Raw genomic sequence first — 26,704 nt, forward strand, 5'->3', positions numbered from 1 at the left:
TGTTCTCTGGGACAAAAATCATCAAGGAGGGCCACATGATGTTTGCCCAAAGTTTATTTTATAAGAAAAACTTTTTTGGTTAAAAAAAAAGAAAGGAATAAAGGTATGAAAGGGACTGAGGCCTGGGAGCAGCATGGTAAGCCCAGCGGAGAAGAGGCCTGGTAGTGGACACTCCTAAACTTCTCTAAAGCCTGGGTGCCTGCTTCGGGAAGGAAAGCAGGAACCTTGGGCAGGGGGCGGGGAGCTGTCCTCAGTGACTGAGGAGCACTATAACCTGGCCCAGGGTTCCCAGAGTACTGGGTAAGGGGCCCAGAGGCTCTACATCCAGTTTTGGGAATACCTTTGCTGAGCCCCATCAAGGCCACCAGGACCTCAGTGCAAGGGAAGAAGGAAAAAAGAGAAAAAAAGGTGGCAGAAAGAGAAAGACAGAGTTGGTGTTTGGAAGTTCTGGGCAGCCCATGTCACAGCCCATGTCTCAGCCCCTGCAAGCTGATGGTACTGAGCATGGGTCTGTGAAGCATGGGCCCCATCACATGGTGCTGACATAATCTGCAAAGGCCTGGGATGAGTCCCACGAGTCGCTAACCACGTGGCAAGTGGCCCGGAGCCGCCGAATGGCTTCCCTGGCTGTGACTGCATCCTGGTCCAGCCAGTTCTGGAAGAGGCGCAGGTGACCAAAGGCTCCACGGCCCCAGCGCTCCAGCCGCTTGGCGAACTCCAGAAGGCCATCTGGCTTGATGCAGTTGGAACTGGTAGGGGTGAGACAGATTAGACACCCAGGAAACAACTAACTAATCCCTATATCCCTGAAGCTCCATCCCTTGTCCCTTCCCCCTTCCCGTGTACCTGATGTCCAGCTGACACAGAGAGGAGGAGGAGTCCTCTGAGAAAACATCTGCCAGGGCCAGCAAGCCAGCGTTCCCTGGGGAGAAGGGGAGAATGTCTGTAACCACCCAACAGGGAACAAGCGTATTCCAATCCAGTTCTGGTAGAGAGAAGCCCAGCCTCCTGAAGCTCCGGCACACAACTATATTCCAACCCCCATGTTCCCAGTGGAGAGGCCTATGCCTTCATCCACTGAGTTTCTAAGTCCAAGGACTGGCTCCTTCCCCCTGTCCCTTCCCAGGGCCCTGCCCCCACCCAGGCGGTTCCCTGGCAGCCGGAGGCCCTTCAGTGTGGAGTTGCCCTTCATAGCAGCAACCATCTCAGGCAGAAATTGGGCCGGGCGCTTCTCAAACAGACGGCAGAAGGAGAAGGTAATCTCTGTCAAGAGAAATTAGAATAAATTCTGATGGCTATCATTAGGACTTGGTGCTCCCCCTCCCGTCCCAATTGGCCCTAGCAAGAGGTGTGAACGTTTTTATAGAAGCCCAGAAAGAAGGGAATTTTCCAAGACCCCAAGCAAGACTGGAACTAAATCAGATTCAGACAAGAGACTGAGCCCAGATATTCAGTTGGGAGGTTCTCTACATGAATGGTTCTCCATTTAATCCCCCCCCATCCACTAATTGCCCTCTGCAGGAGTGGGCATTAGGGGCAAGTCGATAAGGGGAGGCTGACAGCATATTTATCCTTAACCACCGCCATTTCTGCCAGCCACTGAAAGGTAAAAATTTAAGTGAGGCACTCTAAAAGTTAATAATTTTCCCATGTTTAGTATAGGAGGAATTGAGTTTGGGACCTTTTAGAAGGAAGATCATGCAGGTTCTATAGCAATTTTATAGTTGAAGATGTAAGGCCGAGAACAGAACAGTGGCTTGCTCATTCAGTGAAACAGTGGCAGAGCCACAGTGAAGATCCAGGAATGCCCCAGGTTCTGGATGAAGAACTTACCTTGAAGAGTCAGATTCTGTAGCAAAAAGAGCACCTCGCTCTGACAGTCAGCCAGGTTCATGTCATGGAAGCTCAGCCTCTTCAGGGCCAGGTTGTACTCTGTGTGGGGGCAGAGGCCATAGACCTTAACTTTGCCAAAGAATGATGCAAGGTCTCCTGCCCTCCCTTTACCATTCTAGCTGGGTCCTACCTTTGAGTGTCTGTAACACAAGCCCAAAATCTTGGGGAGAGGCAAAGGTGGCACTATCCAGAGACAGCTGCTGCAGAGAACCTGAGGCCTTCAGTACAGAGCAGAGCAGTGGGGCTGGTTGGGCTCCCCGTGGAAATCCCATCTCCAGCTGTTCCAGGCAGTTTTCTGGATATGGTAGGAAGAAAAGGTTATCGCTGGCCATCTCCCTTCTTATCCCCGAGCAGGTCCCATCCTGTTCTTTAGAGATTCACTAAAAAGTTCGATTCATTTACTTGTCATTGAGTATACACTTCACATTAGGTACTGTGCTAGGTTCTGGGAACAGCACTAAATGAGATTTGGTCCTTGCCCTTCTGGAACTTTTAGTCCAGGAAGACTAGACTACTCAAGCAAGTAAGTGTGTGCAGAGTGGTGACATAGGAAACAGGACCTAAAGGAATATAAAGAAGAATGACCTAGACTGTCTTTCTAGAGACTAATCTGCCACGGTCACTTCCTACTGGGTTTATAAGTGGTCTGGGCCCTCTTCAGGCCATGGTTATCTTTGAACTGCAGGCTCTAAAGAGGGAATGGATTTCATTCCCTTTTTGAGGAATGAGTTTACCAGGCCTGAATCAGAGGTTGTCCCACCTTCCTCAACTTCACATTTGCATGGACACAAATGCACCTTCACATTTGTGTTGGGACACACACACACACACACACACACACACACACACACACTGCTTCACCTGGTATCTCTTCATCTCCAATTATGTGGTTAGGGGGCCCTGCATTCCCTGGCACAGCAGGGTTGTCCCTCTGGCTGGGGTGATCCACACGGATAGAGAGGACCCGCAGTAGGGGCAGGGCTCGCACAATGGCACGTGTCAGCTCCAGGATGGGCAGTGGTGAGAACAGATCACTGAGATGCAGGGCTCGGAGGCGGCATCCAGCCTGGCCTGACAGGGCCCGCAGACTGTCCAGCAGGCGGAAGATGTTAGAGCCCAGGCCTATGGCAGGAAAGAAGTTAGGTCAGTCATGTGGGAGTGTCAGTAGAAGTGACATTCAGAGACAACTCCAGATATTTCTGTTGATAACTGCTAAATTTCTTGAGCTTTGGATCAGGTTAGTTAAAATCCTTTGTCTCAACCATTCATTGTCTTGTTTTCTCCTCAGGTAACCAGCAAACTGATGTCTACTGTACTGGGCCATGGCCCTACTGTGACTGCATCAGTGAGGGCAGTCACAAACAGAAGATAGTAACAGGAAGGGGGGGGGCATTTTGTGCTGCAGGCTGAATGACAGGCCCAGAGGGCAGCAGCAGTCTCTGGACTTTTCTTATAGGTCACATGGAACATCTAAGCAGTGGAGTGACAATGACCCAGTAGGGAATACTTTAAAGGATTAACTGGGTGGGAATAGAGCAAAAAAAGGGTAACCACACCCTACAAAAGTGAACAGAATCCAGAAGGGTTAGAGCAAAGGCTTAATGCCACAAAGCAAATACTATCTCCCCTTGGACTGAGCAGGTTTCCTGTGGACTCATTCCTCCCACTATACCTTAACCAGTACCTAGTAAATATAGTTTTTGCTAGACAGTGATGAGCAACAGATCTCATTCCTGGCTATGTAGCCTGATGGACAACAAAAATGTGAGGGGAGCTGGGGAAGTAGGGTATTATGGAAACACAAAGGATGAGTACTTGGTACCCAGTCCAGCTTCTAACAGTAAAGACTTTCCAGTTGAGTCCTGAAGAACACGAGATAGGCTAAACAGAGGGAGAGGAGTGACTGGCAGGGAGAGCTCAATATATATAAAGGCCCGAAGGAAGAAGAGTGGCAGGTTCCAAGAACTGAAAAACACTCAGTGGGACTGGTGTGTAAAGTATGAGGGGAGAGGGTGTTCAAGATGACACTACGAAGGTAAGCAGGGGTGAGAACACGAATGACCTGTAAGTAAACTAAGAATGTGACAGGAAACTGCTGAAGGGTTTTTAAGTGAGTGAATGGCCTTTGCATTTAAAAAAAATGCTGGGGCTACGGTGTAGATGGGAGGAACTGTTGATGAATGCAAGTGAGAACAGTAGTTTGAATTAAGATGTGGAGATAAATAAGTGGATTTGAGAGATCTTAAAAACAGATGTGGTGCAAAAGAAAGAGCCCAGCAGTCTTCTGGGCAGCTGAGAGCTGTAAGGTCACTGACAGAATAGGAGGATCAAGCATGAGGGGAGAAGATGCATTCAGGTTGGTTTATGAAATATCTAGTAGTCACCTGGCTGAAATGGTTCTAGAGTTTAGGAAAAAGATCTGGAGTGGACCCTTATCATAGATTGAGGATTCTTCAGCATAGTTGGCTTTTGAAACCAAAAGAATGGACAAGACCATCCAGGACGTATGTGTAAAATGGCAGAGCTCTGAGGAACTCTGAACATTGATAACAATGTCCAGAAAGGGAGAAAAAAAATTTTTGAGGTAGTGAAAATGAGTATTTCATGAAGGCTGTCTCATAGCAGCAAATGCGGCCAAGAATTAATAGAAGAGGAGGACTGAAAAGTATGTATTGGACTTAGTGACAAGGAAGACCTTGGAGAAGGTAGGCAACATTGAGTTTAAAATCTTGGGATTCTGGAATCAGGTTGCCTGGGTTTGAATCCTGGCTCTACAGTTTACTAGTGAGGTTACCCTGGGTAAGCCAGTTGACCTCAATAGGGTTGTTGTAAGGATCCAATTAACAGAATACTTAAATTATGCCAGACACATATTAAGCAGTATATAAAAGTTAGTTATTACTAAGGCATTTGAGAAACAAGCTTTCCTAAGAAGGCAAGAGGATATGGGTCCAGAGCACAGGTAATAGAGTTAGCCCTAGTTAGAATGGCCATCTCCCATTGTGAAAGAGAAAAGGATGAGTGTAGATGTAGAATTCTGGGTTGGTTAACAAGCTGAAGTTCATGTGTGATGGCTTCTATGTTCTCTGAAGTAGGAAGTGAAGTCCTCTGCTGAGAAAGGAAAGGGGAAAACATGTAGAAGTAGTGGAGAGGAATCGGAGCTAATGTTGCAAACATAGGATCCATACAAGATTGAAGACTGAATGTATGGTAGCACCAGTCTGCACAGTTGTGTGATTTTCTCCATCTGTGCTCAGCAAGTGACGGAGATTGGTGGATTTGCCCAGAGTTGAAGTTCGGCTACCTGGGCACAGCCAGGCATGGGTAAGAACTGAGGACTGCTTCATAGATTGCTGGTCTGATAAAAATGTGTTCTATACCTTCTTGTCTGTACAGCTGCTTTGACAGGACTGGGGGGACCCAACCTTAGCCCTGGCTGGGCCCTGAATACACTCCACTGCTCCCACCTGCCTGTGGATTGCCTACCATGGCTAAAATGTACCCCTTCTTTGGGCCCTCACTGCCTCTCAGGAACCTCTGCTTACAACTCTAAATCAAGCCTACAGACCTCATGTTTGCCCCCAGCAATGGAAGTCTGCCCCTATTTCAGGTGTGTGCTTTCTGTCCCACTGTGAAGCAGGCAGGGCCTCATGTGCAGCTGCTTGATCACACTCCCTATTCCCCTCCACAGGGCTGGGCACACGGCTGGTGCTGCTGTGAGACCCATCCCTGCCCCTGCAGGACACTCACCATTATAGGAGAGTGTGAGGCTCTCCAGAGATACCCAGGAGCTCAGCAGGTGGCACAGTGTCAGAGCTGCCTCTGTGGACAGCGGAACTGTGAACAGCTCCAAGGTGGAGATGCTGCGGAATCGCTGGGAGGCCTCCAGTGCTGGAAGCCCCAGGCAGCTGGGATCTGATCCATCCAGAGCTCCACAAGCCACTTCCCCGATCTCCATCTCTTCCCCATCCTCCTTCTCACCAGCCACAATGAAAACAAAGTCATACAGGTCTTCAGACTCTGCACCAGACCCCTGACGGGTGCGAGGACCCTTCTTCCCTGTAGCTCGCTTAAAACGCTTTAGGGGCTTAGGCTGTGGGGCTGAGCTAGCTGGAGCCCGTTTGGATGAGGATGTGGAAGAGGAGGCAGAGGCAGAGGAGCTGGTGGCTGGAGCAGAGGATGGCCGCTTGGTGCCAGGCGCCTCATGGGAAGTTGCCGGAGGGTGCAGATCCCTCTTGGGGTCTGTCCCACCTGCTGTCAGGCTCTCCTGTGTGCTCCGGCGTGTTACCCGGGTGGCAGGTGCAGCTCTGGCTATCTGCTTGGCTTCGCTCTTCCGCCGAGAGGCCATCAGGGCTGCAGCACATCGCTCAGCAGCATCCCTGCGAGGCCTGCGTGAGCCCAGCAAGAGGGACCCTTCATCTCGGGATGGGGCCCGGCCTCGGGAGGCCTCTCCACAGAGGCGGCAAGGTGGGCCGCCAGGGCCTGGCTGCCAGAAGCCAGCACTCATGGTGAGGATAAGGATGAAAAGGGCTGACTCGGGCACAGGCCAGGAGTAGAGCGACACTTGGCTGACAGCCCCATGGTGAATAAGCTGATGCAGAAGCTGCCGGAGTGACTGCTGAGCAGCCACATCAGAGAACAGCAGGTGGCGGAACTTGAGGGTGTGCAGGGAACTGGCCAGGGTCTCCAGAACCCTGCGGTTGGGCTCGGCCACCAGCTCCGTCGCACCCTGCAGCATATTGCAGATGGTGAGCTGGCGGACATGGCGGGAGCTGTGCAGAAGAGGTGAGAAGCGCTGGTCGCAGAGACGCCTGTCAGAAGATACATCAATGGTCCCACGTAGAACATGGGAAAAAAAGGCTTCCATAAACTTGGCTCGCCAACAGGTCACACTCTGAAAGCAGAGAACATGCCAGACAGTTGTGATACTAAGAGGATACCCACTGAACCATCCTCATCCTGGTTCCTCCCTTCGAATGGCTATTTGCTGAGCCAGGCAACATTCTAAATAATTTGCACTAATTCATTTAATGTTCACATCTTTGAGGTATTACCATTAGCCCCATTTTACAGGTAGGGAAAACAAGGCACAAAGGTTGGTTACTGCCTGTGGTTATACCGGTAAGTGGTAGAATTGAGACGGAACCCAGGAAATTTGGTTCCAGAGATTTGCTATAGTGCCTGCCATTCAAGTGAAACAATCCTGTAACTTCTTCCATGTCTGTTTCTAGAACCTGATCCCAACTTTCCATTCTTACCATTACCACCTTTGTTCAGACCCTTACCACCTCACACCTGACCACTTCATTAGCTTCCTGATTGTTCCCGCCATCTCCTTTTCCCCTTCCCAAACTTCGTGCAAATCCACTGGATTCATCTTTGCAAAACATATCTGATTACCTTCTGCTTTAACCACATCCCCCTCCCAAATCTTTCCACAGCTGAGGGCTAATCTGAAGTTCCTTGGCCTGGCACAATATGGCCTCTGAGAAGCTTTATCTCCCACATCTTGCTCACATGAACGCTTTGCTCTGGTCAAAATGATCACCTTACTGACCCAAACCTGCCTTCTATGCCGTTTCCTATATCTGCCAGAAATGCTCTTCATTGCTGGCTTCTTGAGAGGACCTACTAACATTTTTACTCCTTTTTTTTTTTTTTTAAAGATTTTATTCATTTACTTGACAGAAATCACAAGTAGGCAGAGAGGCAGGCAGAGAGAGAGAGAGAGAGAGGAGGAAGCAGGCTCCCCACTGAGCAGAGAGCCCGATGTGGGGCTCGACCCCAGGATCATGACCTGAGCCGAAGGCAGAGGCCTTAACCCACTGAGCCACCCAGGCGCCCCCTAACATATTACTCTTGTTGAGGCTGTTCATCTCAGTGTCTCTTTGTATGCCCCCTTCTACTCTGCTCCCTGTCTCCTGTGGGACTCCTCTGCTACTCCAATTATTCAGGTCTTAATTGTTGGTAGGCCTGTCTCATGGTGTACATGTTTTATCCCAACCAGATTAGAAATTCCTGGAGATCAGGGTCCAAATCTTAGGTTAGTTTTCTCCAAGGCAGTAGTTATTGGCTTTGATGCATATGAGACTTTATCACAGTATTCCAGAACACTTAAGAAAAACTCTGAATCCAAGTATTTCTCAACCTTTGGCGCACATCAGAATTGACTGTGGAGCTTTTCTTTTTTGAAAATTCATATGCCAGGTATCTGGGAATTCTCTTATGTTGCATCTGCAGTAAGGCCCATGCGTCTGTGTTTTTAAACCTCCCTCAGATGATTCTGATGTATGTAGGAGGTTTGCAATTACTGCTTACCCCGCCCCCAACCACCAGAGGACACACAGACTTTTAAGTCCCCATTCTCTCAGGCACAACATGCTGACTGACACAGGTGTCATCTCTGCCACTATACTCAGGCCTCTTGAACCTCTTCATCTGTAAAACATGGATAATATCAATTGCTTCACAGGTTTGTTGTGAAGATCAAATGAGACAGTGCAAGTGAAGGCACTTCATAAACTGTAAAATACAAAATGTTATTTCTGTTACTGCTAATGGTGATAATTAGTCCAGATGGGCAATGTGAAATGGACTTGATGGAGGCAGAGCCTGGTAAGCAGGGTGCTTTTTCAGCTGGAAGCAAAAGATAGTGGGGGCCTGAGGTTCCCCAAAACTAAGGGATGCTTCTCTTTGGTACTTACCCTACCTCTATGCATTCCCTCATACCAGAGGGACCCTTAATTTATATCAGAGGTTCTTGGTAGGAGTTGGACCCCTGTAGTTCTCAGCAAAAGTGGCATTCCCTTTGCCCTGGCTATTCCCCATAACACTGCCTGCTGTGGTAATAATTAGGAATGACTTCATGTTTGAACTAACTGCATGGTAGCAAAAAGAGGGAAGGACGTCTCTCACCAGCAACAGTTTGGGGGCGCTGGGGGACCAGGAAAAAATACCTGGCAACAAAATCTCCATTCAGCCTCGAGTGGAAGCAGAGAGGGTATTCCCGAATCCTACCTCTTAACACTTTCCTACACATTCGCTGGCCCACGCTCACAGCCTTGGAAAACACCTGCAGGTAATCTAGCAAAGCTTTAACTTCACAAGTGAGACATTCTAGGCCTAAAATATGGACAAAGATATGAACCAGGACACTGTGGCTATTTCTGACCATATGGCGTATGGAATATGTAGTTTAGGTAACTTAGTGTTTTTTTTTTTTTTTTTCCATACATCTTATTGGTTGATGAAGACAGTGGAAGAGAATATTTGAAACTGGAACACCCCAGACAGGTGACAATTGTAGGGAGAACAGCATGACATAGTGATTAGGAGCATAAGCTCCACAGCCCTTAAGTTCAAGCCTCAACTTGAATCCTGGGTCTGCTATTCACTAACTATAACCTCAGACAAGCCACTTTACCTCTTTCTGCCTCAGTTTCTCATCTGTAAAGTCAGAAAGTAACCGATCTACATCAGAGTTGTAAGGATTAAATGAGTAAAGTTAGTTACAACTATCTCAATTATGAGCTGCTAGTAGTTCACTGCATTTTATTCCATCACCACCCCTTAGAAGAATCTCTGCTAAACTTCAAAGCTGAAAAATACCTAATAGTTCAAGGCACTTATTTTGTGGACTTGTACACTATTGCTCAGGGAATGCAATGATTTCAACATATTCTTTTGGGCGAGAGTAGGGGAAATGAGGCACCACCAAAGAGGTGAAATGACACTTGCCTACCAACACAGTTCTTGGCCCATCCATAGCCTGGTGGCTCAGGGACTAGTTGGGGAGGAAGTAGGTGTACAAACTAGGGAAGGCTAAACATTTTCTTGTACTAAACAGAGCAGCAAATGTTCATAAACTATTGTCCACTATTTTTCTGATAACAGAAACATTGTTTGTGGAAAGATAAACAAAATCTGTAAACCCATTCTTTCCAGTTATTTTGTAAATGTGAATAGCTACAGATAATTGTTTCTATAACAGTGAGACAATTCTGAATAGTTTCAAATGCTGGGCTTTTAAAACATCATGCCACCATGTCATCACATTTTTACCACCATGTATTTAGATGTTTGCAGAATATGACTTTATTATTAAAAATAGGAATGTACTATAATCAATAATTCCTGCATATTGAATAAACTGTTGCTAGCTTTTTGATATTAAGTTGCTGTAATGAACATCCTGAAATAAATCTTCATGAGTATTTCAATTTTTATATACTATAAATTCTAGGAAATAGAATTTCTAGCCAAATAATATATATTGTATATAAATATATATTTATTTTATATTATATATACTTATTTTTATATGATAAGTATATAATATACTTATTTAAGAGTTATATACTTTCCCATTTTTTTACTATTGAGATTGAATATATTTTATTGAAGATTTTTGTATATTTTGTGACTTGTCCCAATCTTATTCTACTAGGATAGTTTTTCTTATTCCCTCTATCCTCTTGTTTTCCAAATATTGTTGCAAACATTCTTTCTTAGTTTATGTGCCTTTTAAATTGTGTTGGCATTTTATATGGCCAAATATGTCCATGCTTGCTTTTTTGATTCTATCCATTTAATAATTAACACTCTCCAACTTGAGATTAAATAACAATCACCTTTATTCTTTTTTTAGTTTTTCTGTGCTTTTACTTTTTACAATTTAATCTTTAATCCATATAGAAATTATTTGAGTATATTGTAAAATGAGGCTCTTTTTTTTTTCCAAATAGTTAACCAATAACCAGAGAATCCTTTATTGAATAAGCCTTCATTTCCCCATTGCTTTGTCTCAAGAATATCTATTTTATTCTACAGATCTCTTAATACACATACAGTAGTACTACACTGTTTGAAATTCTATTTCTTTTATTTATTTATTTATTTATTTGTCAGAGAGAGAGAGAGAGAGAGAGAGAGAGAGGAGTGAAAGCGAGCACAGGCAGACAGAGTGGCAGGCAGAGGCAGAGGGAGAAGCAGGCTCCCCGCCAAGCAAGGAGCCCGATGTGGGACTTGATCCCAGGACACTGGGATCATGACCCGAGCTGAAGACAGCTGCCCAACCAACGGAGCCACCAGGCGTCCCTGAAATTCTATTTCTTTATAAGCAATCAGGGCTATCTCTATCTTGTTCACCACTGTATCCCTAGAACCTAGCACAGTGCCTGGAATTGAACAGGCACTCAATAAGTGTTTCTGAATTATGAAGTTAAGGTTACTGTCATGTAAAAAAGAAGAAGGCATCCTTTGGAATGACCTCTGTCTAGGGGACTGTTAGGTTACCAAGCCTGGGGCTTCCCAAGCATTCTGAAATGCTCTGAGACAAGAAAAGATAACAAACTACCAGAAAGCCTGAGATAATATTGGAGGAAAAAAGCTTACTCTAAGATGATGTTCCGATCTCCATCATCTGCTAGTCCACCATACTGCTTGGGATGGTTGAGATTCGAAGTGAATCTCATACACTTTTAAGTTTCAGGAAACTGTTAGTGTTTTCTAATCTTGCATTCACTTTTCTTCCTCATAAGGCCTAATTCCTGTACATAGTGCCTGAGGACTTTCTTGAGCCTTAGGATTATCCTACTGAACTTCAGGAGTTGTGTCCAGATCTGGAAGTGGAAAGCTGAAGGATATGGAGCTGAATTTTACTGAATCCAGTGCATCCCCAGAAATTAAATCTCCTGATAAGAACTTGTCTTCTTATCATTTGGCCTCATCCACCATTTAAAGCCCAGTTCAAATACTACTTCCCAGGAAAGACTGTCATGCTCCCTTCTACCTCAACCTCCTTGCTACTTCCACACCACTTTCCCCACCATGCACAATGTATTTGTTTGCAGGCTTCCCCGCTAAATGTGAGAGATTGGGACTGTGTCTGTGCTTCCAATACCTAACATAAGACCTGGTATGTGGGAAGTTTAGTAAATGTTTATTGAACTCAATCTGAGCTGCACCCTAGTTATGGAACAGCAGAAGAAATTCTGCTTAAATAAGAGCAAGTTATATCTGAACCAAAGAATAACAGAATCTCAGGGTTAAAAGGAATCCTAAAGTCATCTTGTCCAACCTCTCTTAAAATGCTGATTTTCTTCTACAATACCCTTGTGTCAGGTAGTTATCTAGACTCTATTTGAACACTCAGAGATGGGAAGGTTACTTCTGGCATTAGCTTGTTTCATCACCAATAAGCTCAGAGCTTATAAATTCTACATTCAGTTTAGCAGAAATTTATTCTTCTTTAGCTTCTATCAGAACAAGTCTATCAATCCCTCTTTTATGTGAGAATCATTCAAATATTCCAATAGTTCATGTTCCCAGCTCTTCTTTTTCAGGAACAACATCTCCAGTCTTCCAAATGTGACTCACGTGATGTGGCCTTGACTTCTTTCTCCATATTCCAGGATAGCCTGAACACTGCAGAGCCACGCAGGCCTATCATCTCCCTTGTCCTTCAGCTTATATTATAGTTACATTGATTCACATAGCTCAGAGTAGAGTCATTATATCAGTAGCTTTAGCACATTGTTGACCAAACCCCCTTAATCGTTTTCATACAAGTTGTTGCTAAGCCAGACCCCTCCACCTCCTACCCTGAGGTCATACAACTGGAATTTTTTAGACTTAAGTGAAAAACTGGTTTATTCTGTTAAATTTCATTTGTCAGGTTTGACCACTGCTCCAGCCCTGTCCAGACATCTATGAATCTGGGTTCTGCCATCCATTGTGATCACTACCTTTCCCTGTTTTGTGTTACCTGCAAACATGGTGAGCAATCAAGTCAGTGACAAATGCCAAATGGAAAGACCTTGTGACAAGCCATCAGAGCCAAGAACCCTGTGACAAGCCATCTCCTCCCAAATTCACTCCATCCCTGTCCCTGCACTTTACCAGTACCCAGTCTGTGTTTGTAAGCTATTCCTACTTCCACTGAGCAAAGTCAGGCCAGAGTTCTACCTGGTGCCTTAACTTACTTCCAAACTGGAAGGCCTTGTCTTCATCAGCTCATCCCATAGTCGGCGCCAGATGGCCTGAGTGGAGAGGCCTGTGGGGAGAAATATCACATTTACTTGGCTGCTCTTGGGCCACCATGAGTGAAGCATATCAGCCTTTAATGTTGTCGTTCTCTGGGTTCACAGGAGCAATAGAGCAGACTAGTTAAGAGTGCTGGCTCTAAAGACAGCCTGGGTTTAAGTATCAACAAACCACACTCTAGCTCTGTGACCCTGGGCAAGTTTACTTAATTTTTTTGTACCTCAGTTTCCTTATCTGCAAAATGTAGATAATAGCTATTTCATAGAGTTGTTGAAAAGATTAAATGAGTTTCTCCAGGTAAAGTGCACAGGACAGCACTTGTCACATCAGGGTTAGTTAGATAAATGTTAGCTGTTAACAGATCTGTCCAATGAGAGGTTTGGAAGACAGCATGGTAAAACAGAAAAACGAAGATTCAGAAGATCTGGGCTTTAGTCTGGGTTAGCTATTAATTGTGGTGTGCCTGTGGTTTCACTTTTATTAGTATAATTGGGATCATTACTTGCTTTGTGTTTCACTGGACACTCTGAGGAATCATGTAAGAAAGTAGGTATGAGGGTACTTTTTGAAAAGCTTGAAGTTCTATGTGGGTATCAGGTGTAATATTTACCTGAAGACATCATGGTGCCTTGCTTACAATCACTGACTGAGAAAGAGTGAGAAAGACACTTACCTTTCTTGAGGGCAGTTTCCTCAATCCTCTCCAAGTAATATATATTGAGCAGAGGTAAGATGCTCTGAAGTATTGGGCCTGGGAGGGCTACAAAAACCAAAACACAAAATTTACTTTTTTCTCCCAGAGTTCCAAGCATTATTTATCTTAATGGAAAGGAAAACAGAAGGTCTGACTTCTCATTTGGCAAATGGAACCTACAGAAGCTAACCTAAGTCTAACTCAAACTCTAGTCTACTTATCTTCAGCCACTTCGGTGGCAGCTGGAATTTCAGGGGCATTCACATCTTCAAGGGTGAGACAAAAAAGCAAGCTGATATGCTCATTTAGGAGCTGGTCAGTTCACTTCTGCCTAGCATAATGAACCATTTTAATCATTTTACTGCATTTAAAAGGTCCTACTGGATATGTGTCCTAAAGACGTCCATCATAATCTGGCCCCTACGAACTTCTCCAGTTCCCAGCTTTGCCTCCTCTAGTTGAGCCATACTAAACTACTTTTCTCATTTACCTAACATATTACACTGCTTTCTACCTCTGTGCCTTTTTTGAGCTGCTCCCTACCAAGAATGTCCTTGCCATTTTCAGCATATCACCTACTCATCTTTCAAGTAGCATGTGCCCTTTATTAAGCCTTTCCTGAATTCCCTTCCCACTCTTCCAGGCTGGTGACTCCCATTCTTTGGGCCCCTGCAATATCCTGAACTAGTCCTTTCCTATGAACAACAGAAATAATTAGGCCCTAACTCTAAATTGAACATATCATAAAAACAAAACTTTTCTTGCTGATGTCTAGGTTGAGAAGCTTTACAATATTGTGGCTAAATGGTTCAGTCTCTAGAATTGGACAAAACTGGGTGAAATTCTGATTCTATTAATTATGAATACTTGGACAAATTCACATCTTTAAGACTCCATTTCCTCAATTTTAAAATGGAGGTAGTAATAACTACCTCACAATATTGTTATCAAAATTAAAGAAAATCATTTAAAAATTAAAGAAAATCATGCTTGTAATCTTTTTAAGAACTGCCTGGCCATAAGAAGCTCATTAAATGTTGTCTATTATTATTCTTATCTGTCAATAGCCTCTCTGTCCTTCCAAGAACAAGTCTTAGATCTTAGAGTATACTATATCTAAGGAAAATCTTTCAAAAACTTCTAGGATCTCCCTTTATCTTTACTTGTAGAATAATTAAATCTTGATGTCCAAGAGTCTGATATAATTCTTTGTGCATAGTACTCAATGTACCTGCTGAATGAAAGTATTAATTCCCTAAACTATTACATTAATGTAGGCCCCTATTAAATTCAGGATAAAGTCCAAGCTCCATATCCTGGCATTCAAGGTATAACATATCTATTCTACTTGTTTCCTCATTGTATTCTCCTTTCCTGCTCCCTCTACTCACTTTACCCTTCTCTCTCCCTACACAAAGCAACCCTAGTCCACCACCTCCAGGAAGCCTTTCTTGGCTGTTAGCCCACATTGAGACCTTCCTCCAAAACAGCACTTCTTAGCAGGCCTCCTACTTGGCTCTTCTAAGAGGCCTAACTTGATTCAGCTTTTTCTCTGTGACTGTTTACCTAGGCTAGGCCCATAGGAGCTCTTTCTCCTCTGTCCCTCCAATCTTCTCTGTTTAGCCATCCCCTCTCACAGCCACTGCGGAGTCTCATCCCCTATGATCCACAATCTCCTCTCTTCATTTCTCCATTCTTCTTAAGCCAGGCTCTTCCTTTCTTCTTTTCAGCCTACACCTTTAATGCTTCCTCTTCCCAACTCCGGGCCTTCACTCCCAGTCCTCTTCCCTCCTAGCCAAGTTTAGCATCCTAGAAGCTCCAGGCTGATACAGCCAATCTTCTCTGCCTTCTTCCACATTTTTCTGAGGTCTTTTTTGAGCTCCCTGCCCAGTTCCACTGAGACTACTCCTTTTTCCCATGGGTCAGCCTGACCCTTCTCCTTTCAGCTGTGGGCACAGGGCCTCCACAATCCCCTCCCCCTACCAGCTTGAGGACTTCTAACAGTCTTCCCCACTGCAGGAAGACACTTGGGCCTCTTCAGGATCAGTGCCCCACCCCCACCTCACCAAGGGCCTTCTCACATCCCTGGGCCTTCTTTAACCAGTCTCCACAGCCTTGGGGCTTATTCCTGGAGGCCCAACCCCCTCCCCCCAAACTTCAGGGCCTTTTCTTCACAACCACCTCCTCAGGGTGCAACCCCCCCAAATCCCCAATCCCAGGACCTCAAACCCTCTCTCCTGACCTTACCGGGGCTTCCCTCCTGGCAAAGGCACTACCACCACTCCGGAGGCCTTCTCCAGAACCCCACCCCTTCACCCCCTCAAGGCCTGAGGCCTTCTCTCCTGCCACTCCCTCCCGCTTCCCTGGGCCCTAGGCCCGGCCTGGATCTCCTCACTCAACTTCAGCCCTGGCCTCTGGACCCCACCCCCTCACACCACCCGTCTGTCGGGCCCAAGGCCTCCCTCATCCCCTATGCGGGCAGGCCTACCCCCCAGACCCTTCACTCTCCTCTCTTTCACGCTCCCCATCAGTGTTCACAAGGCCGACCCGAGTTGTTCTCATCAGCTGCCGATCTGGGTCCAGCGGCGCCCACCCCAAAGCCGGGCCTCCGCGTGCCCACCACTGCGGGCTTCCTCTCCGGCGCGACCCTGCCCGCGCAGGCCCGACCTAATCCCAGGCCCATCGGCCGGCCTCGTCAGCTTGTCCTCCCCGGCCCCTCGGCCCGGCGGCGCGGGCCCGCCTTTGCCGCTCGGCCTGGGCACCCTGAGCCCGAGCCGGGCCGTCGGTCCCCGGCAGCTTTCAGGCCCGGGGCCTCCTTTCGCTTGCACTCAGCCCGAGGCCTCCTAGCGGCGACGCGCCCCCTCCCATTCGGGATCCCCGGGCCGTCGCTCCGCCTGGGGCCTCCCTGGCCCTTCCCGCCCGTCCGTCATTCGAGCCTCCCTCGGTTGCTGACCCGCTCCAGCCTCCCTTCTTCACCCGCTCCGGGCCCTTCCTCCGCTCAGGCCAATCCGAGTGGCCTCCAGCGCTCCCTGCCCTGCCCGTCAGTCCAGCGCTCCAGCAAATTGGCACCCGAGGCCCCGGTCGTCAGTGCGCTCCCTTCAACCCTGGGTCGCCCGACAGGCCTCGGCGCCCCAAGCCCTTCGGCCTCTCCCCCAGCCCCTCGCTCTCCAATCCACTGGGCTGCTTTCGCCCATCAGCATAGTCTCCGGATTCTCGGTACCCGCGGTCTGTCAAGCAGACACGGGAGGCCCCGCGCGTCAGTCAGGCTAGGTGGCCCCGGGCCTGGACTCCTTGCTTTAGGCCGGGCCTCCCAAGCTCGGCCCCCGCCCCCAAGCAGCAGGGCCATCCTTGCCCGTCGCTTCGACATCCGAGACTCCGCAGCCCGGCCCGACCCGAGCGTCAGTTCGGTGCCCGCGGCCGGCCCGTCATTCCAGCTTCTGTCTCCCGGGCCCAGCCAGTCTGGCACCAGACCAGGCCTCCTGGCCTCGCCCCCCGCGCCCCCCAGCCAGGCCGCAGTGCGCGTCCACCTGCCGATTTGGTCCCCGCCTTTACTCTGTCTAGCCCGGTCAGGCACGGAATTCATGTTCCGACCCGACGGTGTGGCTTCCAGCGCCCCGGGCTGGGCCTTGCCCCAGGCCTCCCGGCCTCGCCCCCCGCGCCCCCCGGCCGCTGGGCCGCCTCCGCTCGTTGCCAGAGGTAGCCCCTCACCCCGCGACTTACCCCACACCCCGCTCTCCAGAACCCCCATATGGGCGCTCACCGCCCGCCCGCACAGCTCGAACAGGGCGGGGGGAGCGCTGGGGCCCGAGGCCGAGCTCTTCGCTGGCGCCGCCTCCCGGGACGTGGCCTCCATGGTCGTTGCCGCCGCTACCTCACAGAACCAGCAACTCCGGGCGCGCCAGGCCTCGGGCGCCGCCATCTTGGGGAGGTGCGCGAGCCCGAGAGTGGCACCCGCGGACCGCCATCTTGAAAAGGTCAGCAGTTAGGACGGTTTCATCAGCGATGTGGGTAAGACCGGGAACTGCGCTAAAGGAACATCGAATAAATCCGCATTCTTTCCAAGTCTCCTAGAATCCAATATTTAAAATAAATGTGCAGATCGATGAAGTTGACACTGGGGCGAATAAAGGGACATTACTTAGCAACTCCTCCTCAGGTGCAAATACCAGCTCCCCCTATCCCTTGCGTTTGGACGGTAGTATATGCCAATCCGAGCGTGTGTTCGCGACTACGACGAGTCTGCCGCACTTCCGGCCAGATCGCCGGATATCCGCTGAGTGACCCTTACAAGTCCTTCTTGATCTGAAGTGGAATAGGTGCCGCTGTTGCTGCTGGTGTTGAGTACAGAACCGTAGCAGGTCATGGGGCTGGAGGACGAGCGAAAGGTGCTGACCGGATCCGGAGATCCCAAGGAGGTAAGGAAAGGCGACCGACTCGACTCTCTTCACTGCCCTGAGGCTCAAGACCTACCCCGCCAAAACACACCCGGGCCCTGTTGGCCCTAGGTTCGCCCCTAGAGTTTTCACGGTCACGATTGCTAGTTCCCTCGACCCTTCCCCAGAATTTGTCTACTCATCTTGGACGAGTAGATGACCACCCCTTTTCTGAGCTTGGTTTCCCCATTCTGTGAATGAGGTGAAGGTGTAACAGCGAAAATGCTGGGTCGCCTAAACTTTTGTAAAAACAGTATATTTTTAGCCAACCAGACGACCTAAGACCCTGGTTTGATAGGTGTAGGGGTCAAGCCGACCGGTCATAGTGCTTCTCTCCCCTCAGGTCAGGAATGATGCCACATCTTCGATGGAGGCTCCGTAGATCTGGCCTTAACGCTAGTTTCTGTGAAGAAGTGGTTTCTTTTTTTGGGTAGGAGTTGGGGTGGTAGGTATATTTGGGGAATATGCCAGTATAACTGCGATGATGGAAGAGGGAGCTCTATCCCGGAATAAGAATACCGGTATGATAATTATTGACTGCTTACTATTCCAAGTCTTTATATGACTAATTCATTTAAGCCAGACGATAGTCCTACGAAGAAGTATTGGGTACTATTGTGGTCTTTTTACAGATAAAAAACTAGTATAGAAAGGCTAAATATCTTCTCTAAGGACCACACTTTTAATCATGGATGGGGGAGTTGAACCCAAGCAGCATGGTTTCAGAGCCAAGACTTAGCCACGGTGCTACCCAGCTTTTTAGAGGTTATCTAGCTTTTGGTTTTCAATCACATTTCCTATCCTTTGTTCTCTAGTCACTTCGAGGCAGCTGTTCCGGGTTTATGGGTTCCGAATAGTTGGAAACTAGTTTATCCTATGATTTTTCCCTAGTCTTACTATTTTCAGAAAGGGGACCAGAACAAAATGGAGCCAGCCTCAGGAAGTTCAGCAGGAAGTATACCGGAAAGTTCAGTAGGGCTCACCACAGCAGATGAAAAAAAGAAAATAGTCAGTTTTAAAATTAAGAAAGCTGAGGTCTTTGGGGCGCTTGGGTGGCTCAGTCAAGCATCTGCCTTTGGCTCAGGTCATGATCCTGGAGTCCTGGGATCTAGCCCTGCATGTGGCTCTCTGCTGAGTGGGGAATCTGCTTCTCCCTCTCCCTCTGCTGCTCCCCCCTGCTTGTCCTCTCTCTGTATATCAAACAAATAAATAAATAAAATCTTTAAAAAAAAGAAAACTGAGACCTTTTATGAAGAACGTATACTTTTTGGGCATTCTTTTTATTTAGTGTGACCTTGGTTTGTGTCATTGACTGGAAATTTTACATGAAGTAGTCCATATTCAGACTTGGTATTTGGAGTTGTTTTTCCAAAACATGCCATGATACTTTTGACACAAAATTATCAAAATGATCAATGTAGTAGCATTGCTAATAGGGAAATGATACAAAGGTCTTGCTTCTAGGATTCTAATTTCAGGTTTCTGAGGCAAAATAAATGATTTCAATTTTTTGGAAAAACTTTTTCAGTATGAGTTTTTTTAAAGAGCAAGGTTAAGAAACTAATGAAAAACTAGAGCTTGACATCCCCCAAATCTTCATGTTTAGAAGAGATCTTTGCTAATTGCGAGAATAAATAGCGTGAATTATAGTTGAACTTGCCTTAGCCCTCCCAGCTTTCATGAGGTTTGGTCTCTTCCGCAAAGGGCATGGTAGAGAATGAAGCAGATTGTGTTGTTGGAATTTTGAAAACATGAGGGATTGCTGAGTTCTTTTTATTTTCCTATATACCTTTTCCTTCTCTTCCCCCAGATGTGGGTATGTGCACGTGCAGGCAGGCAAACAGCTTACTCTTGACAGGTTAAAATATTGATCAGATTCTCCTGTGCCCCAGATTTTGGCCTATAATGATGCTCCCACAGGGACTTTTTTACACTGCCCTCCTTGGAAGAAAGGAAACTAAATTTGAGGTTGTATGCTTGAATCAGAAGTAGATAGGTGGGAATTGGTGTTTGAAAACTTGTGAATGGAGTGCGTACTCTAGACCTTTGATTGACTTAATGCTGATAATCTACTTAGGAGTTCTGGGAGTTCAGCAAGTCAAAAAGCAGTGACTGTAAACTAATCTAAAAACTAACCATTTCTAGTTAAGCTCTGGCTAAAGAAAAGTTTAGGTTTGGCCATTTTCGTATTCCCAGTTCAAGTTCAGAGTCTAGAAAAAATGTTAGTTTTCCTCTTAACTTTGCTTAGTACTTTGTAAGTACTAAATTGAGCTGTTTCTCATAATACTAGTGCCTACCAGAATTTCAAACAAAGTAAGTTATATAGGTTCCATGTGAATATCAGCTTGAATCTGTATCAGAATATTTCTCAATGGGGCACCAGCTGGTTCAGTCGATAGAGTATGTGACTCTTGATCTTGGGGTGGTGGGTTCAAGCTCCACGTTCATCATCGTAGAGCTTTAAAAACAAAGAAAGAAAATATCTAATTAATGTTGTTAACTCTAAACTGGGAGCCCTTAAGGAGCTGTTGTGATTAATCAAATTACAGATATGAAAGTACTTTATAAACTTTATTTTAAAGATTTTATTTATTTGAGAGAGAAACCAAGAGGGAACTAAGCAAGGGGGAGGAGCAGGAGGAGAGGGAGCAGCATACTCCCTCTGAGCAGGGAACCCGATGTGGGGCTGGACATGGGGCTGGATCCCAGGACGGTGGGATCCCCACCTGAGCTGAAGGTGGAGGCTTAACTAGTTGAGCCACCCACGTGCCCTACTTTATAAACTTCAGTGTCCTACACACTAGGTTGTTGCTAATGAAAGGGAGTGTGTCCTTGTACTCAGGGTTTGTATTAATTAGGTATGGTAAGTTTACAGGCATGGAGACAACTGCTTTTTGGTTTGTTTTTTGTTTTGTTTTGGAGACAACTGTTTTTGAAAGAAGAGTTTATTATGAGTCCCAAGAGAAGGCGGGGATGGCCACACCAATCAGAGCCACCTGGAGAAGGGCCTGGACCCCCCCCCCCCCCACCACCAGAAAGAGCAAGGGAAACCAGACTCTTGGTTTCTGAGGGAAGGAGTGGGTGAGTCAGGATAGGCAAGCTCTGGCAAGTTTAGGATTGGATTATTTGGGTAATTTCTGTGGGTTCTGGGATATAGGTGTGGTCTCTAGCTGTTTGGTACTTGGCCCATAGGGTATTTAGGGCAGGAGCAATAATTGGTTTAGTTTAGGAGATAAAGGAAGTGATTGGTGATAGGGGTTTGGATTGATTGGTTCACATATGAAGGGTGTATCCCCTGGCAGGGGCTTTCTCCCGGATTAGCAAAGCCCCTAAAATGCGAAAGCATCATAAAATAACAGAAAAATTTAAAACAACTAATACAGTGTTTATCCTCAGTAATTACATCAGTATGATTAGTAATATGTGTCCCAAGTTGCTGCTGACATTAATCTTGTTTTCCTTTTGTAGGAGGAAGAGGAGGAGGAGGAATTAGTGGTAAGAGCCGTCTAAGGTTTGGAACCATCTCAGTAAAAGGAAGTTTGAACTTAATGAAACTCTAAGGGCATTTTAAGGAGTCTTTATTTGACACCTTGAAGAGAATGGAAATGGAAAAAGCCTTTAATACTTCTTGTGCTGTGGAGTGTTTGGTGGGTGTGGGCCTGGGAAGCTGAGTCTTTTTTCTGGGTTTGGAGCTTCTTCAGTCATGGTGTCAGGGAGCAGAGCAGCATCTTGAGGGCCTGGTATTCAATTATCTGTCTGCTCTTTGCGGTTTAATAAAGGACTCAGGAAGGAACTTTTATACAGTCCTTCTCCATGTTAACATTGCCTTTCTAGCTGGGCAGCTAGGGTACATAGGCCTGGCTGTCATATGAGGGGAATTCAGATTCGCAGACATCCCATATCCCCAAATGCTGTGTTAACATGTAAGGCCTCCTATAGATATACTTCAAGTTTGGCTAGGTTTCCTTTACCACCTTGTTTTTCAGATAGGACTGAGGCTTTCAGTGCATACTGGCAACCTTGGAAGGCAGGAATGTGAAACTTTCCCCTACTACTTAGCATCAGAATTGAATGGGAGACCCCATTCTCCCATTTCTGGCGGCATTGTGGCTCTGCCAGCTGGCCTTCTGCACGGTAATTCAGAGGCAGCACCTTGGTTTGGTGGTTGTTAATCAAAGCAGATGGTTTGTGGGTCTCCTCCTAAAACCCCCATTTCCGTTCTTTTCTGTGTTTCTTCTTCAGGATCCCCTAACAACAGTGAGAGAGCAATGCGAGCAGCTGGAGAAATGTGTAAAGGCTCGGGAGCGGCTAGAGATGTGTGACCAGCGTGTATCCTCCAGGTCACAGACAGAGGAGGATTGCACGGAGGAGCTCTTTGACTTCCTGCATGCAAGGGACCACTGCGTAAGTCAGCCTAATCAGGGAGGGGAAAGCTTAGTGGCCAGGCAGACTTGGTGCTGACAGCTTCTCCATACTAGGGGCAGATCCAGCAACAAGCATTTACTTACTGGCCCATATATGTTAGGTACGGTGCCGAGCACTTTACATAAATAATCCACCTAATTCTGCTACTTTCCTGGAGATAGGTCTCATTAGCCCCATTTTACAGATAAGAAACTGAGGCTTAAAGAAGAGAAATGATGTCCCAACTTGGACTGCAAAACATTGGGGAAGCTGGAGTTTGTACCTTTAAGCAACAGGCTATTCTTTAAAATCATTTATATCCTCCAGTATGTCTTGTATGTGCTAGTTGGTCCAAAAAGTTTTCTTTTCTTTTTTTTTTTTTATTAAGATTTTATTTATTTGAGAGAGAGAGCAGGGGAAGGGGCAGAGGATAGGGGAGAAGCTGACTCCCTGCTGAGCAGGGAGCCCAACCCCTGACAGGGCTCAACCCCAGGACCATGGACCGAGCCACCCAGGTGCCTCCTTATTATTATTATTATTTTTTTTTTTTTAAGTAAATTTGACTCACTTACATATGACACATTTTTTTTTTTAAATTTTATTTAATTGACAGATCACAAGTAGGCAGAGAGGCAGGCAGAGAGAGAGGGGGAAGCAGGCTCTCTGCTGAGCAGAGAGCCCGGTGTGGGGCTCGATCCCAGAACCCTGAGATCATGGCCTGAGCTGAAGGCAGAGGCTTTAACCCACTGAGCCACCCAGGTGCCCCACATATGACAGATATTTTAAATAAATTGCAGAGCAGGCAAAAGTTTGATGATTGCTTATATTAAAACCAATTGGTAGGATAGGGCGGCTGGGTTATGGACATTGGGGAGGGTATGTGCTATGGTGAATTCTGTGAAGAAATGTGTAAGCCTGATGATTCACAGACCTGTACCCCTGGGACAAATAATATATGTTAATTAAAACAATTGGCTGCTTAATAAGCATGTGAAAGGTGCTTAACACCATTAGCTCTCAGGGAAATACAGATCAAAACCACGATGAGATACCAGTTCATACCTGCTAGGATGGGTGTAATCAAAAAGATAGGGAGAAATGGATGAAGGGGGTCAAAAGGGAAAAATAAATGACTCTTTTCCCCCTGAAAAAAGTTAATGATCTCCACTCTACCAACTTTATGCTTCAACAATCCCAGGGATGCTGGCTGACTCAGTTGGTAGAGCACGCAGCTCTTGATCTCAGCGTCTTAAGTTCAAGCCCCTGAATTGGGTGTAGAGCTTTCTTTTAAAAAAAAAAAAAAAAAAACAACTTCCAGTATAGGTGTTTTAATTCTATGATATAGAGTGGAAATACACAAATGTACATATACCCCCACCCCATTAAACACGTTGTGACAAGGAGGATATTTTATAAAGATAGAAAAATCTAACTGAAATCATACTGCCTAGAGATAACCATGTTTTCTCATATATACTATCAGATTTTAAAACAAAAATGGAATCCAAATACATTTAATATAAAATATGAATAAAGGCATTATATTTCTTTTTCAACATAATTTTAGTGGAAAGAAGGAAAATTTATAAACAAAACATGCATCTGTAATTCTCCATATCATTAAAAAAAAAACGGATCGGTGTTGTCAATATGGAGAAATTGCTGTTGGGGATGTAGATTGGTATAGCCCTATAGAAAACAGTCTGGCAGTTCTTCAAAAAGTTAAACATGGGGCACCTGGGTGCCTCAGTTGTTAAGCGTCTGCCTTCAGCTCAGGTCATGATCCCAAGGTCCTGGGATTGAGCCCTACATCGGGCTCCCCACTCGGTGGGAAGCCTGCTTCTCCAACTCTCCCTCTCCCACTCCCCATGCTTGTGTTCCTGCTCTTGCTGTCTGTCTCTGTCAAATAAATAAATAAATAAATAAACCTTCATTAAAAAAAAAAAGTTAAACATCAAGTTAACATATGATCTAGTAATTCTCCTAGGTACATATACTCAAGAGAAATGAAGACTTATGTCTGTACAAAATCTTGTACACAAATATTCATAGGAGCATTATTCATAATAGCCAGAAAGTGGAAACAACATAAATGTTCATTAGTTGTAAGTAAATAAAATGTAATATATCCATATAATGGAATATTATTTGGCAGTGAAAAAAATTAAGCACTTTACTTAAAAAATTAAACTCTGCTATATGATCCAGCAATTTCCCTTCTGCTTGTATACCCCGAAAGAACGGAGACTGTTCAGTTGAACAGGTATTTGTGCATGCATGTTTATAGTAGCATTCATAATAGCCAAAGGGTAGATGCGATCCAACTATCCATTGTGGTATATACCTATAATGAAACATTTAGCCTTAAAAAGGGAAGAAACTACGATGTGTAACAACCTGTATGAACCTTGAAGACATGCTAAGTTACATAAACCAATCACAAAAAGACAAATATGTCATTCCACTTATGAGGTACCTAGAGTAATCAAATTCATGGACAGTGGAATGGTGGTTGCCAGGGGCTTCAGGGAGGGGGAAATGGGGAATTACTTAGTTTCAATTTGGGAAGATGAAAAAATTCTGGAACTTGATAATTGCTGGACAGTATGAGTTAATGCCACAGAAATACAAAGTTCAAAATAGTTAAAATGAGGGCACCTGGCAGGCTCATTCAGTGGAACTTGTGACTCTTAATCTCGGGGTTTTGTCATAGACTTTACTTAGTTAAAATGGTAAATTGTATGTTATTCAAATACTTTCATGAGCCTAGCACTGGGTTGAAATGTAGAAATGAGACAGGCACAGTCCCTTCCTTTATTTAGTTGAACCAGCATAGGAGACAAGTAGAATACTTAACTCTTTGTGTATAACCTTCTCAGGATGGCCTTCACTAATCCTCTATTTAAAGCTGCTGTTTCCCCCCACCCCCAACCCCTTTTTTATTTTCCTCAGAGCTTTTATCACTGTCAGAGGTTTACCTTAGGTGTCTATTACATTTCTCTTATTAGTCTCTACGTTTCCTAAGAGAAATACTGCCTGGTTTCCATTGTAGCTCACTCAGCACCTAGAAGAGTAGCTGGCATATAGTAGATGTTATATAAATATTTGTTACATTAAAAAAAATTGTGACATGGGAGGTATAAGTTCCTATGGGGAAGAATGAGGAGGGACAGATTTATGTGGGGATAGGAGTTCTGTTTAGAGAAGGCTTACAAAGAATGACATGTAAACTAAGTTCTAAAGAAACATAAAAGATTTTTTAAAAAGTAGAGAGTTCTGGGTAGAAGGGAGATCGAATTCAGGTAACTGAAGGTAGTCACTAGGGCTCAGGAGGGGTATGGGTGTGTGTGAATGCTATGGAGAGAGGAGACGCAGTAGTGTTCAAGGTCATGAAGGACCTTGTAAGCTATGACATTAAAGCTGCAGTTGATGACCATCTTTTCTTCCCCTCATCTAGGTGGCCCACAAACTCTTCAACAGCTTGAAATAAATGTGCTTACTTCACCCCAGCCTTCATCACCCGAGCATCAGGATATTTCATGGTTTTGACCATGCCATTTCTTCCTTATAAGTGTAACTGTGAACCTCATGGATTTTGGCTTAGGCAAGTAACTTCTATGTAGTTAGCTGTGATTCCTCTTAATAAAGTCCAGTGATCTGCAGACCTGCAGCTTCCTTTTCTTTTCTTTTTTTTTTAATTTGAAAATTTTCAAACACAAGACTAGGTAGAACAATAATCAGCTCCCATGTACCCATCACCTAGCAAGCATGTGTCTTTTTTTTTTTTTTTTTAATTTATTTATTTGAGAGAGAATGTACTGGGGAGGGGGCAGAGAGACAAGGGGATTCTCCGCTGAGCAGAGCGCCTGATGCGGGGCTCCATTCCAGGACCCTGAGATTGTTACCTGAGCCAAAGTCAGACACTTACCCGATTGACCACTTAGGCTCCTGCAAGTATGTAACTCTTAATGATCAGGACTTTGAAAAAATTTACCTTGATGCCATTATCATAGTTAAAATAAACAGTGATGGCTTAATTTCATTGGATACCCAGTCCATATGAAAGTCTCCTACCACAGAAGTGGTTTTTTTTTTTTTTTTTTTTTTTTTTTTTTTTTTTTTTTTAAGATTTTATTTATTTGACAGAGATAGAGGACAGGCAGGCAGAGAGAGAGGGAGAAGCAGGCTCCCCACTGAGCAGGGAGCCTGATGTGGGACCCTCGGATCATGACCCGAG

General features: G+C 45.6%; 2 protein-coding genes across 6 annotated transcripts; one reads left to right on the forward strand and one right to left on the reverse strand.

Annotated features, from left to right (window-relative positions):
* Positions 1-25: 25 nt before the first annotated feature.
* On the reverse strand, positions 26-17,804 carry LOC111142772 (leucine rich repeat containing 41). Of its 2 annotated transcripts, none has more exons than XM_022496066.1 (10): positions 17,351-17,804; positions 13,610-13,696; positions 12,876-12,946; positions 5,644-6,787; positions 2,755-3,015; positions 2,024-2,188; positions 1,834-1,932; positions 1,141-1,263; positions 847-922; positions 26-749 (listed from the first exon to the last, which is right to left on the reverse strand). In XM_022496066.1, exons 1-10 carry the CDS (start codon positions 17,547-17,549, stop codon positions 530-532), a joined length of 2,445 nt encoding a protein of 814 aa, XP_022351774.1. In that variant the 5' UTR covers positions 17,550-17,804; the 3' UTR covers positions 26-529. The 2 variants fall into 2 exon arrangements, with proteins under 2 accessions (XP_022351774.1, XP_022351775.1); XM_022496067.1 differs by having other exon boundaries at positions 15,197-17,526.
* A 23-nt stretch (positions 17,805-17,827) lies between these two features.
* LOC111142816 (cytochrome b-c1 complex subunit 6, mitochondrial) lies at positions 17,828-26,137 on the forward strand. Of its 4 annotated transcripts, XR_002640287.1 has the most exons (5): positions 17,897-18,045; positions 21,532-21,558; positions 22,050-22,197; positions 22,306-22,467; positions 25,925-26,137. XR_002640287.1 is itself a non-coding variant. In XM_022496137.1 (4 exons), exons 1-4 carry the CDS (start codon positions 17,992-17,994, stop codon positions 25,955-25,957), a joined length of 276 nt encoding a protein of 91 aa, XP_022351845.1. In that variant the 5' UTR covers positions 17,828-17,991; the 3' UTR covers positions 25,958-26,137. The 4 variants fall into 4 exon arrangements, 3 of the variants coding, with proteins under 3 accessions (XP_022351845.1, XP_022351847.1, XP_022351846.1); XM_022496137.1 differs by lacking the exon at positions 22,050-22,197 and having other exon boundaries at positions 17,828-18,045; XM_022496139.1 differs by lacking the exons at positions 21,532-21,558; positions 22,050-22,197.
* Positions 26,138-26,704: the final 567 nt, after the last annotated feature.

The sequence above is a fragment of the Enhydra lutris genome, unplaced genomic scaffold (genome assembly GCF_002288905.1).
Source record: "Enhydra lutris kenyoni isolate GAN:26980312 unplaced genomic scaffold, ASM228890v2 scaffoldscaffold9, whole genome shotgun sequence".
NCBI lineage: Eukaryota > Metazoa > Chordata > Mammalia > Carnivora > Mustelidae > Enhydra > Enhydra lutris.

Bases quoted from the DNA above. Each gene is read 5' to 3' on its own strand.
- LOC111142772 (XM_022496066.1), bottom strand. From the start codon at position 17,549: ATGGCGGCGCCCGAGGCCTGGCGCGCCCGGAGTTGCTGGTTCTGTGAG. The intron at 1,933-2,023 runs GTAGGACCCAGC...GCCCCCACACAG, and splicing joins TGTGTTACAGACACTCAAAG to AGTACAACCTGGCCCTGAAG. The intron at 923-1,140 runs GTGGGGGCAGGG...CCTTCTCCCCAG, and splicing joins GCTGCCAGGGAACCGCCTGG to GGAACGCTGGCTTGCTGGCC.
- LOC111142816 (XM_022496137.1), top strand. From the start codon at position 17,992: ATGGGGCTGGAGGACGAGCGAAAGGTGCTGACCGGATCCGGAGATCCC. The intron at 18,046-21,531 runs GTAAGGAAAGGC...TTCCTTTTGTAG, and splicing joins GATCCGGAGATCCCAAGGAG to GAGGAAGAGGAGGAGGAGGA. The intron at 21,559-22,305 runs GTAAGAGCCGTC...TTTCTTCTTCAG, and splicing joins AGGAGGAGGAGGAATTAGTG to GATCCCCTAACAACAGTGAG.